Here is a 17,485-nt window from a genome sequence, read left to right on the forward strand (position 1 = left end):
TCACCTCAGTTTAAAAACCCTTTCCCCAAGGGGTGCCCTGGAAACATTTCTGCGTGTGTGGGGGTGGGGCAGGGAGTGACAGCCGGGACACAGGGCTCTGCTTGGGCACCCGACTCCCCGCGCCCAGCCCCCCCCCCCCCCCCGCAAGGTGCGAGCTCAGCCCGTGGGGGCGGCCGGCGGCCTCGCTTGCCTTGGCCCTGCTCTGGTTACTACGGGCTCGTGCGCCCCGGCACCAGGGGTCACGCCCACATGCTGGGATTGCTGGGCCCAGAGAGGCTCAATCCCGTTCCCAGGGTCCCCCAAGAACACAGCAAGGTCCAGGGTGAGGCCACCAACCCCTGGAATGCACCACCTGCTCCCCCTCACACCGTCCCCCCAGGGAGCCCCAGCCCCCGCAGGCCTCCTGCAGCTCTGCCCCAACCCCCTGCACCGGCGTTTCTCCCGGCGGCCTCCTGTCCCACGTCTCAGGTGTCACCAGCTCTTATGGACGCTGAGAGTTTGCGCCTGCTGTCCCTCCCCGAGCTCCCGGAACCTCCCGGAACCCGTGCCGCTCGTTGGGCTCCACCTCCTCCAGCCAAATGAGTTCCTCCTGGCGCCGAAGGGGCCACCCTGAGCCCCACCCGCCCTGTCCCTGCACCCAGGCACCCAGGGACCTGCACAAGTTGGCTCAGCGCGCAGACCGGGGCTACTGCCTTCGGGACAAGGGCTCAGGGCCTTGAAGAGTGAGGACTCGGGTATCAGGACAGGGGCAGGGGCAGGGGCAGGGCTGCCCAGGACCCAGGGGACCCCCTCGCTGGATGCTGGACGGGCGGGGAAACCAAGGTCTAGGTCAGTGGTCGGCAAACTAATTAGTCAACAGAGCCGCAGTTTGCCGACCACTGGTCTAGGTCCTTCCCAGACGGATGCTGGGGGCGAGCGAGCACAGCAGGAGGCACTGTGGTTAGATGCCAGGGGACTTCCCAACTGGGGTCACCAGGGTCACTCAGGATGGCTCAGAGGGTGCTGGCTTCGGGCAGCACTTCCAAAGCTCTGCCCTCCCTCCCTCCCTCCTTCCCTTCCTTTTTCTCTTTCTTTTAAAAAATATAACTTCATTGATTTCAGACAGGAAGGGAGGAGAGAAACATCAACGATGAGAATCATGGATCGGCTGCCCCCTGCACGCCCCACACTGGGGATCGAGCCCACAACCTGAGCCTGTGCCCTGACAGGAATCAAACCGTGACCTCCGGATTCACAGGTTAACGCTCAACCACCGAGCCCCGCCGGCCGGCAGCTCTGCCCTTTCTTCAAAGGCAGCTTGTGCTGCGCAGAAAGGTAGGCGGGAGGCCTGGCGGTCCCCGGTCCCATAGCTCTGCCAGCGACGATTGGGGGCGAGGGGATTTTTAAAAATCGTATTTATGTATTTATTTATTTATTTAGGGGGCGAGGGGATTTTGACATCAGACTGAGCTGGTTTATGGCTCCAGAGGGTCCCTGATTCCCGGGAAGGTCCTTCCCCTCAAGGCCACCCCTGATGGTGGAGGCCAGACCATGTTGCTCTGGGCTGTTCTCGCAGCTGTCCTCCCTGGCACAGTCTTGTTCAGCCACCGCCTCCAGGAAGGCCTCCAGAGAGCCCTGGCTCTGAAGCTCCCCCACTCCAGAGCCTCTTGTACACCTTGGGCAATGGCTTTGCCTCATGGGGCAGCTTTGGCTTCGGCTTGGCCCTTCCTGCCAGCATGAGCCTTGTGTGCCGTTCACAAACCCGGGGCTCTGCTCAGCCACCTCACAGGCCCCTGTGCTGCTCTGGGCCTCTGCTTTCTCACCTGTAGAGGGGAGTCTGGGGCCATCCGCCCCTCCCCGGGGTACAGCCTGCAGGTCTCTGCCATCGCTGGGGGCCTGGGACACGCCCCTTTGCTGTGCCCTGAGCTCAGGGGAAGGTGGCCATGTGGCCCTCCGGGCCCAGTCCTGCAGATCCAGGCCCGTGAACAAGGAGGATGCTGTGGGTGGGTGAGGCGACCCTCCTTGGGGAGAGGGAGGAGCCCGGCTGTGCCAAGCACACGCACCATAAAATCGAGGGCCAGCCCATGTGCAGGTGGCTGGGGGAGGCCGGCTGCTCTGCACCCTGGGGCTCTCTGGCCGAATGAGACCTTGGCCCTGGGCAGGTGGTGTCACGGCCCACCCCCACTCGGGAGGTGGCCAGGCCGGCTGGGCCTGCTTTTCCTGTCTGGGGCTGGACGGCGACCAAGCCTGTCACAGGACAGACCTGCAGGCCCAGCTCCGGGCATCCGGGGCCTCTGACCACTGTTTACTCTGACCAGGTGGCCAGGCCCTGGCAGGTCAGGGGGTGGGGGTGGGAGGAGCTGCCAGCCAGCCCCAGACCCGAGTGCCCTCGTCCCAATACCTGCCTGCCTTTCCCCCAGTGACCCCCTGCCCGCGGCTCCTGGCCACCATCGGGCACTGCACCTCCTTCAGACCAGCGGGCCGCCTGGGGACATCTCTGGCGGCAGGTGGCTCCTCTCCCTCAAGGGACAGGCACCCCCTTCCCTGCCCCAGCCCCTTCCGTAGCTGAGCTGTGCCCTGAGCTGGCAGACCAGGTGGGGGCCACCCGACACCCCGCCTCCCCAGGCCCACCCTGAGGTCCTTTGGCTCTCCCCTGGGCCCTCCCCTGCTGGCGCCCGGCAGGGGCAGGACGTCTCGCTGAGCGCTTGTCCCGGCCACACACAGGCCATCGGCTTAGCTACCACCACCAGGGCGTGGGGTCGGGGTGACTGGACCAGGACTCAATGTCGGCCAAGGGCTCAGTGCTCAGGCTTCTGGTCACACCCGGGGGAGCCGGGAGCAGAGAGGGAAGGGGCAGCGGCTGGACCCCCGGGCCCCTGACCTCCCAGCACTCCCTGCAGGACAGGGAAAGCCTGGAGGACATCCTGGCCTGGCCACCCCCCAGCCTGGGGACCGCAAGCCACTCCTCCCTCCCTCTGGGCCTCAAGAGGGCGGGGACCATGGGTCCTCCCAGCGCTTTCTGGGGCCCCTCAGGCAGTGGGTAAGCAGGGAGGGATCGCCTCTCAGCAGTCAGGACTCCCACTCCTCACCTGGGCCAGGGCCCCAGAGCCCGGGGTCAGACTCGTGGGTTGTGACCCTGACCCACCACTCACTGTGCCTGTGATGTGACCCTGGGCCTCCCAGCCTGTTCCCACAGGCGGTCGGAGCCCCGGTGCAGCAGGTCAGCCCGTCAGAGCAGGGGTGCAGGAGGCTCGTCGCCTGCTCCTCTCAAAGGCAGTCCCGCCTGATGGTGTGCTCAGAGGTTAACGTCGACCCCTACACCCAGAGGTCACCGGTGGGTTCAGTCAGGGCACAGGCCCGGGTGCGGGCTTGTTCCCCAGCGTGGGGCGTGCAGGAGGCAGCCAATCCATGATTCTCGCTCATCGATGTTCCTCTCCCTCTCCCTCTCCTTTCCATTTGGATATATATGTATTTTTTAAATATATTTTTATTGATTTCAGGGAGGGAGGGGGAAACACCAATGATGAGAGAGAATCATGGATCAGCTGCCTCCTGCACACCCCCTGCTGGGGATGGAGCCCACAACCTGGCATGAGTCCTGACCAGGAATCCAACCATGACCTCCTGGTTCACAGGTCGATGCTCAACCACTGAGCCACGCCGGCCGGCAGCCCCATTTTGATATTGATAACATCCTTCGCAGGCCATACACCATTACCAGCTTAAAAATTAGCCTGTTATATTTGACCAATCCTTTTTTTTTCTTTGTCCCTGAGCCACGTGGCCTGCACTTCCCACCCAGCAGCCTGCCCTGGTGCGCCCACTGCACTGTCACTGCTGAGGAGCCCAGGGGAGCGGGAGACAGGGCCGAGGCACAGACACAGGGATGGTCTCCCTGTGAGCCCGGCAGTGAGAGGTCGAGGGGGTCCCCCTGCCGGGGCACAGGGCTCGGCTGTCCCAGAACCCAAAGCCCCAAAAGGAGGGGCAAGGAGGGGACTATTTCCTGGGGCAGCTGCTCCGATGACGACAGACTGGCCTAAACCAACAGGAACGTGGCGCTCCCCATTCTGGGGCCAGATCTGAAATCAGGGCGTCCGGGGCTGTGCTCCTCAGAGGGATCCAGGAAGGGTCCTTCCGGCCTCCTCAGCTTCTGGGGGCCCCTTCCCACATCCCTTCCATCTCAGCCTCCTTCCTCACAAGCCCCCCCCTCCAGTTTCACCGGCCCCGCCCCCTGCTCACCAATTAGGCCAAAGGACTAACTCACCCTAATGCCTTGGCAGGGCCAGAGCAAACCATGTCCCGGCCCTGCATGGCCAGCGGGCTGGATGTTCCCCACTCCTGCTCTAAATCTGTAAAAACGAAGAAAAGCTGGTCCAGCTGCTGCCGGGAGAACTCGGGCCCCGCTGGCTCGCTCCGCCTGGGGTCCTGCCAGCCGGCACGGTGTGGGTGGGCTCCGCTCCGTTCCCAGGCCAAGGGACTGACCAGCCCAGCAACCCTGTCTGTCAGCCCCGGGGACCGCCCCCCGACTTCGTTCCCTCCTCCTGTCCGGCCCCTGCCCCTCCCAGGCCTGTTGCTCGGTCTCCAGGGAGCACCTGCGTGCCCTGGGCCCGCTTGTACCCGCCCATCAGCTGAGTGTGCTGCCAGTCCTGGTGAGCACCTGGGGGCGTTAGATGCTCTGGGTACCAGGTGGCATCCTGGCTCCTTCAGGGGCTCTGACTCTCAGGATTTCAAGGTGTGGGTTTTTCTCCAGGAGCCCCCACCCCACTGTGCTGCCTGGGGCCTCAGCCTGGATACCACACCCCTCCCGTGTGCACACACACACATGCACATGTGAATGCACCTCCCCCCCCCCACACACAGTTCACTTCCTTGGTGGCTCCCTGGGCCAGGCCTGGTGCAGGGCTCCACCCTGAGAAGGTGTGAGGGTGCTGGGCCCCGTGAGGCCCCCACCCTCTGCTGTCCCCACAGCAGCAGGGTCAGCCCTGGGGAAGCTCTGGCCTGTTCCGACCCAGAAAACTCTCCACGGCCAGGCTGGCCCTACCTGCCCAGGTGCACCTGGGCCACACCCTCCCCAGGCCCCGCCCACCATCCTGTGGGGGGTACACGTTGGCCGTAGAGACCCCAACATCTCAGTGTGGGCTTTGTCTGGACCACTGACCAGGTGTGGCTTTGGTGGCTGGTCCTGGGCCCCCGTGTGGGTGAGGGTCTGATGCCCACTTTACAAGGTGAAGTGGGGACACAGTGCCCGTCACACAGTGCCCACATGTCTGTCTCCCTTCCTCCCTCCGAGTGTTCTGCTGGGAAGCCTGAGGGTGTCTTGGGACAGCCCCCCCACTGGTTAAGGGAGTGCCCACCTGCGGGCGGGGTGAGCTCATTACCAGGGAGGTGCTCCCCACCTGTGAAGTGGGTGCCAAGATCCTCAGGGTCCTGGATGGTGTGGGCTGAAGATTACAGAGGAAACCCTCGAGTGCCCCGTGGGTCTGCGGCACCTGCTCAAGGGCTCGTTTCTGGGTTTTTCTCTTAGAGACTCTTTCTCCGGATTTCTCCCCCTTCCCTCTCCCTCCAGCACACGGTCCTGCCCTACACTGTCCTGCCCGGCCCTGGCCCGTCACTCCCCAGCCGTGAGGGGCCTCCCCATCCTATGCTCTTGTGGGCTCACAGGAGACATGGAGCCTGGAGCTGGCTGTCCGTCCTGAACGCAGGCGCCCGGCACCCCGCCTCTGCCCTGGGCTCTCAGCACCCTGCTGGGAGGGTGCCTCATCAGAATGTCCTGACTTCTCACCCTGGTTGGTGTGGCTCAGTGGATAGAGCGTCGGCCTGTGGACTGAAAGGTCCCAGGTTCAATTTTGGTCAAGAGCACAGGCCTGGGTTGCAGGCTCGATCCCCAGTCGGGGGCGTGCAGGAGGCAGCCGATCCATGGTTCTCTTTCATCATTGATGTTTCTCTCTCTCTCCCTTCCTCTCTCCCACTTCCCCGGCTGAGCCTTCCACTCCACCATCTCTCCAGAGCCCGGGTGCTCACTGCCACCGAGCCGTGTCCCACGTGCGACGGGCGTGCCGTTCCTGGCATGGTCCTTGCAGCCTTGCCGAGCCCCCCGCCACCTCCTTCCTTTGCTGGAAATGCCCTCCCTTGGACGGTCCCCGCCTGGTCTGCCCTGTCGCCCTCCCCTGGCTGGTCCCATGCCTTGCCCTGGCCCATCAAGGTGACCACACACAGCGAGACGGGAAGAATGGAATGGAAGTCAGCGCCCCGTCAACCCCCCTCACTCAGGAGAGCCACAGGAGAAGATGAGTGCGGGACGCAGCTCCTGGGGCCCCCTCACCGTGGGAACCAAGCCCCTGCGTCTGCCGCTCAAGCCTCCTCCCCCTCCGGTCCACTGTCCGAGGCTGGAGTTCCCAGCGCTGTGACACAGGAAGGCGGTGGAGCAGGCTGGATTCTGCACTTGTTTTTAATACAAAAGCAATTCTTCCGCTTGCCGCTACCACACACCGAGGGCCAGGACGCCTTTCACTTCTCAAACCTGCGCACCCGCTGGGCCTGGTGAGACCGTCCGACTCTCCCACACACACGCCCGTGCTCCCGCCATCCCGGACGGGGTCAGAGACCAGACGGAAGTCTGCGGGAGCCAGGCCCCTCCTCGGCTTCCAGGGTGCAGGAGGGGCTCCCCAGCGAGGGGCCCCTGCCTTCCCCTGGCTCTTCGGAGCCGCAGGTGTGGCTGCAAGTCCAGGTCACCACACCTGGCATGTCTGAATCACCTCCTTCAAGGCCCTCAGCCCCTCCATGCTCCTGTCCTTCATGGCCACAGCCAGGAGGACGGCTCTGTTTCCGGCTTCTTGAGACACAAAGGTCACCAGGTTCTTTGCGAAGACGTGGATGAGAGGCTGGTGAGGGGAGGGAGAAAGGCATGTCACGTCTGGTTTTTATGCCGGAAGTACCCCCAGGAGCCCAGACTGGCTTCCACGCCCCCAGGGGACAGCACCCCAGCGTTCGCTGTGACAGCGACTCCGCGCTCAGCGCACACAGCGCAGAAGGCGTCACTGCCGCTGCCTCCTCGGAGCTTCCCGACGCCTGTCTGCATGCTCTCTAACCCGGGAGGGCCCGAGAGACAGGGCTGCAGGCGGGACTCTGCCAAGGTGAGAATGTTTCTGGACAGCCACCGCGACAGCACGGCCAGCCACCGCGACAGCACGGCCAGCCACCGTAACGTCTCACCACAGGGTCACACTGGCCGGGGTGGGGTGTGGGGGGGTGTAAGATGCTGAGGGGCTGGGAAAAGCACCACCACCCGGGCACACACCTCACAACACGAAGACGCGGAGGAAAATGCCGTCGCCCGGGTGGGGCTGCTGCCTCCCAGACACTCGGTGTCGTGGGGGCGGGTCACAGCCACAGAAGCGGCTTTTCCTCCCCACGGAGTCCTCCCAGCCCCGTTACCTCGTCCTGCCCGAGAAGAACTTTCGTCGTGAGCGCGGGCCTGCTGATGTCACTGGTCACAGTGCTGGGCTCCAGGGCGACCAGGGTACCCATCTTCCCGAACTGGGTCACCACCACCAGGATGTGCGTGCTGAAGGCCGTGCACACCACCTGGGTGGGGACCCCACACACCACTTCCGTCTTCTGTTTGGACGTCACCAAGGGCTTGCCCTCCATGGCTGGCTCCCTGCGATGGCGCCTTGGTTGACATGAGACAGGAAGGGAAGAACCGAGACGCCGCGTATGTAGAGGGCGGTACTTGCCGCCTCCCACGACATCAAAATCACAGCCCTCATCCGGAACGGCCTGAAAGCCGAAATGGGAGCCCACAACTGGAGCAGTGAAGAGGGGAGTGCACTGGGCCGGCAGGAGGGCGGAGGCGCGGGCTGGGCTGGGCTGGTCCGACACCCCATGGGCTTTTTTTCAATCAGAAGGGGTATCTTGGCTGCAGAGTCCGCCCGTAAGGGGCAGGGGGTCCCAGCCCCACGCCAGCCCCCAGCCCGGGTTCCACGGCCGGAAGAGAAGTCCCTGTCACCACGGGCTGTAGGCACCAGCGGGGCCTGGAGCTCCGTGACATGGAGGCTGCTGGAGACCCAGGCATTCCATTTAAGGGGCCGGCGCACTATCGTTTTTTGTTTTTTTAAAATATATTTTATTGACTTTTTACAGCGAGGAAGGGAGAGGGACAGAGTTAGAAACATCGATCAGCTGCCTCCTGCATACCCCCTACTGGGGATGTGTCCGCAACCAAGGAACATGCCCTTGACTGGAATGGAACCTGGGACCCTTCAGTCCCCAGGCCGACGCTCTAGCCCAGCCTTGGGCAAACTACGGCCCGCGGGCCGGATCCGGCTGTTCTATCCGGTTCTCTTGCTCTCCCCTCCACTCCTTTACTTTGAATTTATATTAGTTCACACAAACACTCCATCCATGCTTTTGTTCCGGCCCTCAGGTCCAATTTAAGAACCCATTGTGGCCCTCGAGTCAAAAAGTTTGCCCACCCCTGCTCTAGCCACTGAGCCAAACCGGTTAGGGCCCGGCGCACTATCTTACTCCCACTCCCAGCACCGGGCGGCTTTGGGGGACCCAGACACAAACGGGGAGGAACTGGACTGTCTGGCATTGGGCAGCACTTCAGGGGTGGCTTCCTCCTGGGGGTGCTCACAGGGGTCACTGTTCCTGTGCTGGGACCTCCCCTGCTGTGGGGCTGACTGGCCCCCATATCTGTCTCCACCAGCCTGGCCCACACAGTTCGCCCCGTCCTGGTGACTCCCCGAGACCCCACCCAGGCTGTGCGCTGCAGCTTTTCCACACCAACGGCCTGTCCTGGCTCAGGCTTCAGACTTTGCTAAAATCTCCCCAACGAGCTGCAGCTGGTGACAGCGTGCCCCAAGCCTATCAATAAAAGGCCCTCGACCCGGCTCTCGCACCAGCGGCCTTTGCTTCACAGCTGGGCCTCACCTGGGCACCTCCAAGCCCATACAACATCTGAAGCTCTCTCTGTCGCTCCTGCCAGGTGGCCCCAGCCAGTGGCTGACCTTGCACCCAGTGCACAGCTTCAGACCATAGCAGATGACAGCTCTACACACCCGTGAGCCACACACCCAAGGGGCAGACTCAGTGAGCACCAAAGCAGCTCTCCCACTGTCGTCACAGCTGTTCCTCGCAGCCTGTTGGCCTGGAGGTCAGTCCTCCCAGGTGGCCAACAGCAATCAAGGCTCAACTACAAGACTGTGCACACAGCCCACAGGGGGGCGGCACCTAGAGCTCCCAGCTCAGGTGACTGGGGAGGCTGAGCCACTGGGCCCTATGGGACACCTACTACACAGGCCACTCTGCCAACTCCAGGAGACACAGCAGCTCTAACCAACACCTAGAGGGGGGCAGGGGCGTGGGGGCGGGAATAGATTAACCAACGATCTTACCTATGGACAGACAGTAGGGTGGTGAAGGGGCGGGGCGGGAACCGGGTGGAGCGGGGCGATGGGTGGAGAAAGAAGGCACATCTGTAATGCTCTCAACAATAAAGATTTAAAAATAAAATAAATACGTGCCTGTTAAAAAAAGAGAGAGAATTGTTCCCAGAGGGAAAAAAAAACCACAGGAAGGAACGGAGGGAGGCTTGGAGACAGGGAGGAAAGGGAGCACGTCATCAGTGTCAGAGATGCCTCGGGCTCCCTAGCGAGCATCGCGGGGCAGCAGCACCGGAACGCAGGTGGCCCACGCGGGCCTCACCGGGCCCCCCGATTCGGTGACCGGCACACACGTATACACCGACAGGCCGGCAAGAAGGGGGATGTCCGCCCGCGCTCCTGTCTCTAGAGGCGGGGAGGGGCCTCATTCGCTCCCCCAGCCGCACCTCCCCGCGCGGCCGGCCGCTCCGCACCCCGGGTGGCCCACCCAGCGGACGGCCTTCCGCGCTGCCACCGCCGCTGGCAGGTGAGCAAGCCGGGCCCGCCGCCCCTGGTCCGCCCACGGAGGCTTGGTTCCCGCGTTTGGGGACGCGCGACCCGCCAGGCCGGGCGCAGACCCCGCAGGCCGACCACGGGGACGCGCACCGCCATCCGCCCACACTCACCTCGCTCGCCGCGCCCGGAAGTGACGCAGGGCGACGCGGACCTGCCCCCTAGGCCCCGCCCCGCTGCCCTGCCGGAAGTGCAACCTGCAGGGCTTCCGCTCCCCTGGCCGGGGCTTCCGCTCTCCTGGCCGGGGCTTCCGCTCCCCTGGCCGGGCCCTCCGGCCTGAGCGTAGCTGGGGGTGAACAGCTGGGTTCCGGCTCCCGGGAAACGCCCGGCTGGACGCCGGTGAGCGCGGTGCCGGGCCCTGCGGGAGAGCGAAGCGTATGTGCTGCTGTCTCAAAGGTGTGTTAACCCAGATGCACGAGGACAGAGGACAGGGCTGCTGTAGGCAGGGACCAGCCTTTTACTGAAGCCAGAGGCCCGGGCGGGGCTGCCCACCGGCACCTGCCCAGCTGGGAGCTCCAGACCAGTCGCCCCCGAGAGCCCCTTTGTGTGCAGGACTGTGACCCGGGCCTCCGAGCACCGGCCCAGGCCCACCCGCAGCCCGGGCCGCTGGGCCAGTGGGGAGATTATTAAGAGGAAACATCAGGGGTGAGGGGGTTCTTGCTAAAGTCGGAAAATGCAGAAACAACACAGAAGCGGAGGCCTCGTTGAATTGGAGTCGGGGAGCCTGCGAGGGGTGTGGCCCAGGAGAGACCTTGGTCAGAGCCCTTTAGCCCAGGGGTCCTCAAACTTTTTAAACAGGGGCCAGTTCACTGTCCCTCAGACCGTTGGAGGGCCAGACTATAATTAAAAAAACAAAAAACCTATGAACAAATTCCTATGCACACTGCACATATCTTATTTTGAAGTAAAAAAACAAAACGGGAACAAATACAGTATTTAAAATGAAGAACAAGTAAAGTTAAATCAACAAAGTTACCAGTATTTCAATGGGAACTATGGGCCTGCTTTTGGCTAATGAGATGGTCAATGTCCGGTTCCATATTTGTCACGGCTAGTCATAACAAGTGATGCAAGTGTGCACCAGTTAGTCTAGATCTGGTTGGAGATTTCAGATGTTTCATTCTGGAAGAAGTCTGTTCACAGACATAAGTGCTGCCAAAGATGGTTGCCATTTTGAGTGCATGGTTCCTGAGATTAGGGTATGTCTCAGAGGGGAGAGATGCATAGAAATTAGGAAGGCTGCTTGACTTGAATGCGCCTTTCAGAGAGTCACAATTCTGCAGTTCAGCCAGTTCCATTTGGTAAATTGTATCCACATTTTCAGTGTCAATAGAAAGTGGGTTACGGAAAAGCTGAATGTCCTGTTCATGGAGATGAAGCTCTTTAAATCTAAATTGGAACTCTTTTTGCAACTTTTCCAGTGAATCCACACATGTTTTGTTTGGGAATGCAACCAATGGTTTTTCCGCTAACAGATTTTGAGTTGTGGGGAGATGGCAGAAATTTTCCTCCTTCACTTGTTTGATGAGGAGGCCTAATTTTACTTCAAATGCTTTCACATGTGATTGCATATCACAGATGAGCTTCCCCATTCCTTGAAGTTGCACAATGAAACTGTTGAGTAGCTCTGTTACATCTGTCAGAAAGGCAAGGTGCCATTTCCATTCTGCATCATTGAGCTCTGGTACTTCTTTGTTTTTTGAAAGCAGAAAAGCTGTAATCTGTGGAAGTAACTCATAGAAATGTTTCAAAACTCTCCCTCGACTCAGCCAACGGACTTCTGTGTGGTACAGAACATCTTCATAGGCAACATTTAGCTCAGACAGAAATTCCTGAAATTGTCTGTGGTTTAGTGCATTAGCTCTAATGAAGTTAACACAAAATACCACAATTTTCTTAACAGAGTCCCACTTCAGTGATTTACTACACAGCGCTTGTTGGTGGATGAGGCAGTGTATGGCTATTGGATGAGAATGGTTATGTTTGTCCATCTCTTGGTTAATGCGAGCAATTACTCCTTTCTTAGACCCCACCATGCTAGGAGCACCATCAGTTGTCACACTGGCTAGTTTAGCCCAGTCCGGCTCCAAACCATTCACAGTTTGGCAAACCTTTTCATAGATATCCTCTCCTGTAGTTGTTCCTTTGATGCTTTGCAGTGCAGCAAGCTCTTCTGTGACTTCGAAATAGTCATTCGTCCCACGAATAAAAATTAGAAGTTGTGCAGAATCACTAACATCATTACTTTCGTCGAGTGCCAAGGAAAAATAGGAAAGTTTTTTTTGCGGAGTTTTGCAAATGCTGATGCAAATTGTCTCCCATTTCTTCAATCCTTCGTGTAATTGTAGGTCCTGAAAGACTCACTGTACTAAATAAATCGGCCTTCTCTGGACACATCTCTTTGGCAACAGAAAGAAGAAGGCATTCTTTAACAAATTCTCCCTCCACGAATGGTCTGCCAGTGCACGCTATTAGCTTGGCAACTTGAAAACTTGCTCGCAGTGATGAAATATTTAGCTGCTTCTGCTTCACAAAAGTATTTTGCTGAGTTGTCAGTGTATTTTTCAGTTTTGATATTTTATCTTTTCTCACTTCTCCGACCAAACAATCATACTTATCTTTATGTTGAGTTTGATAGTGTCGACGCAAATTGTATTCTTTGAACACAGACACTATATTCTGGCATATCAAACACACAGCTCTTTCCTGTACTACATGAAAAAGTAACCATAAGTCCACTGTTCTTTGAATATCCTACACTCCGAGTCAATTTTTCTTTCTTGATATCATTGTTTCCTAGGGATTCCAAATTGCTATTAGTAAAATACCAATATATATATATATATATATATACACACAGCGCTACCAAAACAATATACCAGCAATAACTTTGCCCACACAGAGACATATAGACTGCACTGCCCATCAATGCAGTCTGATCAGTGCCCATCAATGCAGTCTGATTAGTGTCCATCATTTCAGCCTCACCAGTGCCCATATTGGTGGTACTCTGCTTTTACCTCAGGCTCACACTGGTGCGGTGCGGGAACCTGCACGGTTACAAAGCCGGTTCCTCCACGACCTTTCCAGTTCACACTACCCTGTGAGAACCGCACTGCGATCTGTGAACTCGCACAGGAATCTGATCGCATGGGTGAGAAGACCCATGCAATCAGATTCCACTGCAGGAAAAAAGAAGGCATGTATGCCTTTTTTCATCCGAATCTAATGCGAGTTCAGCCATACAAGCATATGGCTGAACTCGCATTGCTCAGAGATCGCAACAGTGTGAACCGGGGCTTACACAGCACACAACATACAACATCATACACAACTGAATAGCAATCAAAATATAAATGCACTTACTGTCAATTAAATTGGGTTTCCTACTCCTCGGCTGTCTGCAGAGCCGGATTAAGTTCCCATGGGGCCCTAGGCAGAATACCAGTTTGGGCCCCCATGCGATAACACTGAGCACTGACCATTTGCATTAACACTGAGCACTTACAATTATCATTACCACTGAGCACTGACTATTTGCATTACCTCTGAGCACTGACCATTTGCATTACCTCTGAGCACTGACCATTTGCATTACCTCTGAGCACTGGCAATTTGCACTAGCACTGAGCGCTGACTATCTGCGTTATCACTGTGATGCAACCCCCCTAGAAACCACCCCCAACCAACTAACCAACTTTAAAAAAAAAAGGCTCTCCTAACTTCAAAAAAGGCGCCCCCTATCTGCAAAAAAACCTCCTAACTTCAGAAAAAAAAGGCCCTACTAACTGCAAAATAAAAAAAAAATAGACCTCCTAACATAAAAAAAAAAAATCCTAACTTGTTCTTACCTCAGTCCTCAGGCAGCAGCAGGCTCTGCACAGGCAAGCTCGCGACTCGTCCGATCACACCTGAGACTGAGAGGAGGAGTTGAGAGACAGAGAGAAGGAGGGGAGTCGGAGAGTGCGGCGCACATTCCACACATGCGCACTGCGGGCCCGGGATGAGTCCGCTGCTAAGCAGGACAGGCAGCGGCACCCGGCGGGCCGGATAAATGTCCTCGGTGGGCCGCATGTGGCCCGCGGGCCGTAGTTTGAGGACCCCTGCTTTAGTCCCTCTAGCTGGGCGGGGCCTGTGGGCGCCCCCCACCCCCACCCCAAGCCCATCTGGGGAGCCTTTCACACCCAAGGGAGCAGAAGAACAGCCAACATTTATGTGGCCCTTAGTGTGTGCCAGGCAGTGCTGTAAGTGCTTTATTTAGTAACTCATTCAATCTTAACAACCCCGCCGAGTAGAAACATTTCACAGAGCTGACAAGGGCTGGATCTGGGCTTCAAACCTCCACCTCCCTCCTTTTTTTTTTTTTTTTTAATATATTTTATTGATTTTGTACAGAGAGGAAGGGAAAGAGAGAGAGAGAAACATCGATGAGAGAGAAACATCGATCAGCCGCCTCCTGCACACCTCCTACTGGGGATGTGCCCACAACCAACGTACATGCCATTGACCGGAATCGAACCTGGGACCTTTCAGTTCGCAGGCCGACACTCTATCCACTGAGCCAAACCAGTTAGGGCCACCTCCCTCCTTTTTTTAAAAAAATATATTTTATTGATATTTTACAGAGAGGAAGGGAGAGGGATAGAGAGTTAGAAACATCGATGAGAGAGAAACATCGATCAGCCGCCTCCTGCACACCTCCTACTGGGGACGTGCCCGCAACCAAGGTACACGCCATTGACCGGAATCGAACCTGGGACCTTTCAGTTCGCAGGCCGACACTCTATCCACTGAGCCAAACCAGTTAGGGCCACCTCCCTCCTTTTTTTAAAAAAATATATTTTATTGATATTTTACAGAGAGGAAGGGAGAGGGATAGAGAGTTAGAAACATCGATGAGAGAGAAACATCGATCAGCCACCTCCTGCACACTCCCTACTGGGGATGTGCCCGCAACCAAGGTACATGCCTTTGACCGGAATCGAACCCGGGACCCTTCAGTCCGCAGGCCGACGCTCTATCCACTGAGCCAAACCCGTTAGGAAAACTCATTCAATCTTAACCCCGCCGAGCAGAAACATTTCACAGAGCTGACGAGGGCTGGGTCTGGGCTTCAAACCTCCACCTCCCTCTTTTTCATAGTTGGGTGGAAAACCCCTCTTCAGCCTCCCTTCACAAGGCGTCTGGCCAGGAGATGGGACTGTCCGGCTGAGCTGTCTCCGTCCAGGACAAGGGAGTGAAAGGGGATTTGATGGGATGCATCTGACGCCTTGAGCAGGAGACCTACGTCCAGCTAATGGTCCTTCCACGCCCTCCCCACCTGCCCTCCCCGTTCCTCCTCCTCCCGCAGGGTGGGTGGTTGGGTGGTTATAATTCCATCTGGATCCACTTGCCTCCAGCGCACCAGTTCTCCTGTGCCTATGCTGTCCCCGTCACTCTCCTGCCACGTCCTAGGCATGATTGGTGGTGCGGGGGGGGGGGGGGGGAGCAGGGGGGGGGCAGGGGGCAGTCTGGCCTTCCCGGTGGCATCTCTGTCAGTTCCCTGTGTCCTTGGTGGGCCTGGTAGCAGGGCTGCCTGAGCTGCAGGCACTGATTTTTGCTGGTAGCGAAAGTTCTGTCTTCCCGTGGGGCTTTCAAAAAACTTTACCCTTAGCAGGTGGCCTAGGACCAAACCAGAGAGCGTCAGACCTGCATTGCCACCGTGTGCCCACCATCCAGATATCATTGCTGACATGTACACGTAAGGAACTGTTTGACATTGAAACGGGGACTCAGAACTGTTGGACATTGAAATTGGGGCTCAAACGTTTTTTGTTATTATATGTTTATTTCTAGTCTGCAGAGGCACGATTTTTTAAAGGAAAGAAATGGGGAAAAAAATAGATACAGAGGCAAAGAAGCATTGAACAGACTGTTAAACTACAGCGGGAAGGCAGAGGAGGTTGTGGGGGGGGGGGGGGCTGTAAGAGATCAACCGAAGGACTTGCACGCATGCATATAAGCATAACCAGTGGATAAAAGACACTGGGCAGGGGGCAGGTAAAAGCATGTACTGGGGGGAAGGGGAGGCTGGGGGGAGGTCAATGGGGAAAAAAAAAAGGAGACATATGTACTACTATTTGTAATACTTCAAACAATTAAAAAAAAAGAATGTGGGAAAAAAATAAAACGGCATATAAATACAAAAAACAAAACAAAAAAACACAAAAAACTTTACCCTTAAGTACTGGTCTCCTGTCACACATGCCCAGGTAAAGGGTGAGGAGGGACCCCCAAGAGCCCCCCCCCCCCCGCCCCACACACACACTGCTCAACCTCCCTTTCTCCTAAGGTTACAGGCGGGGCGGCTGGAGGCAGAGACCAGCCTTTTACTGAAGCCATAGGGGAGTCTTGTGCTGATTCCACAGCAGTTTGGACCTCGAGACTCTTCCTCGTGGAAGAGTTAACGTAACACCCCTCCCAGCTCCACACTCCGAGGCCTTTCCGTCCAGTTTCCTGCTGCCCCCCTCCCCCCACAGCCCGCAGCACCTATCCCCTTGGGAGCCCCGGCACCCCAGTATGGTGACTCCCGTTCTAATGACTTACCTCCCGGACAACCCAAGTCTAGTCCAGCGAATGCTGCTCCTTCCAAAGTGGTTCCCGGCGGCCCCGCATAAAAGGCGCGCGTTCCGAACATCGTCAAAATAGACATGCAGCCCTAACCGGTTTGGCTCAGTGGATAGAGCGTCGGTCTGCGGACTCAAGGGTCCCGGGTTCAATTCCGGTCAAGGGCATGTACCTTGGTTGCGGGCACATCCCCAGTAGGAGGTGTGCAGGAGGCAGCGGATCGATGTTTCTCTCTCATCGATGTTTCTAACTCTCTCTCCCTCTCCCTTCCTCTCTGTAAAAAATCAATAAAATATATTTAAAAAAATAGACACGCAAATCGTGGTCCAGGCCTGAGAGCTCACGCCAGGTGGCCTTGGTGCGTGGCCTTTGCGTCCGGCTTCTTTAGCTCGGCATCGTGTTTTTCTTTTTAACTATGTTTTTATTGATTTCAGAGAGAGAGAGGAAGGGCGAGGGAGAGAGAAACACGGATGAGAGAAACGTGGATCTGCTGCCTCCTGCCCGCCCCCTCCTGGGGGTGGAGTCCGCAGCCAGGTGTGTGGGGTGATGGGAATCGGACCAGTGAGCCGGTGCCTGGAGGACGCTCAGCCCCTGAGCCACGCCGGCCTGGCCTCAGCGTCGTGTTTTTTTTTTTTTTTTTTTTTAATATATTTTATTGATTTTTACAGACAGGAAGGGAGAGGGATAGAAAGTTAGAAACATCGATCAGCTGCCTCCTGCACACCCCCTACTGGGGATGTGCCCGCAACCAAGGTACATTGCCCTTGACCGGAATCGAACCCGGGACCCTTCAGTCCGCAGGCCGACGCTCTATCCACTGAGCCACACCAGCTAGAGCAGCGTCGTGTTTTTGAGGTGTCTCTTTTTGAGGTGTCTCGGGAAAGGCAGCGAGCGAGCCACGAATTTTCCCAAACGGAGATGGTCTGGGGGGAGGGGGCGGGGGCAGGATGTAAGAAACGCAA

General features: G+C 57.6%; 1 protein-coding gene across 6 annotated transcripts; it reads right to left on the reverse strand.

The window, feature by feature from the left end:
• Positions 1-6,409: 6,409 nt before the first annotated feature.
• PSMG3 (proteasome assembly chaperone 3) lies at positions 6,410-10,094 on the reverse strand. Of its 6 annotated transcripts, none has more exons than XM_080676420.1 (4): positions 9,853-10,037; positions 9,378-9,506; positions 7,414-7,651; positions 6,410-6,860 (listed from the first exon to the last, which is right to left on the reverse strand). In XM_080676420.1, the coding sequence occupies exons 3-4, from the start codon at positions 7,627-7,629 to the stop codon at positions 6,708-6,710; spliced, it is 369 nt and encodes a 122-aa protein (XP_080532546.1). In that variant the 5' UTR covers positions 7,630-7,651; positions 9,378-9,506; positions 9,853-10,037; the 3' UTR covers positions 6,410-6,707. The 6 variants fall into 6 exon arrangements, with proteins under 6 accessions (XP_080532546.1, XP_080532547.1, XP_080532545.1 ...); XM_080676421.1 differs by having other exon boundaries at positions 9,839-10,033; XM_080676419.1 differs by lacking the exon at positions 9,378-9,506 and having other exon boundaries at positions 10,031-10,094.
• Positions 10,095-17,485: the final 7,391 nt, after the last annotated feature.

Source organism: Plecotus auritus, assembly GCF_963455305.1.
Source record: "Plecotus auritus genome assembly, chromosome: 6".
Lineage (NCBI taxonomy): Eukaryota > Metazoa > Chordata > Mammalia > Chiroptera > Vespertilionidae > Plecotus > Plecotus auritus.

What these genes read in the sequence shown, in the direction of transcription:
- PSMG3 (XM_080676419.1), bottom strand. Translation starts at nt 7,629, where the DNA reads ATGGAGGGCAAGCCCTTGGTGACGTCCAAACAGAAGACGGAAGTGGTG. An exon ending in TTCTTCTCGGGCAGGACGAG is followed by an intron (nt 6,861 to 7,413) that starts GTAACGGGGCTG and finishes TCCCCTCACCAG; the next exon opens with CCTCTCATCCACGTCTTCGC.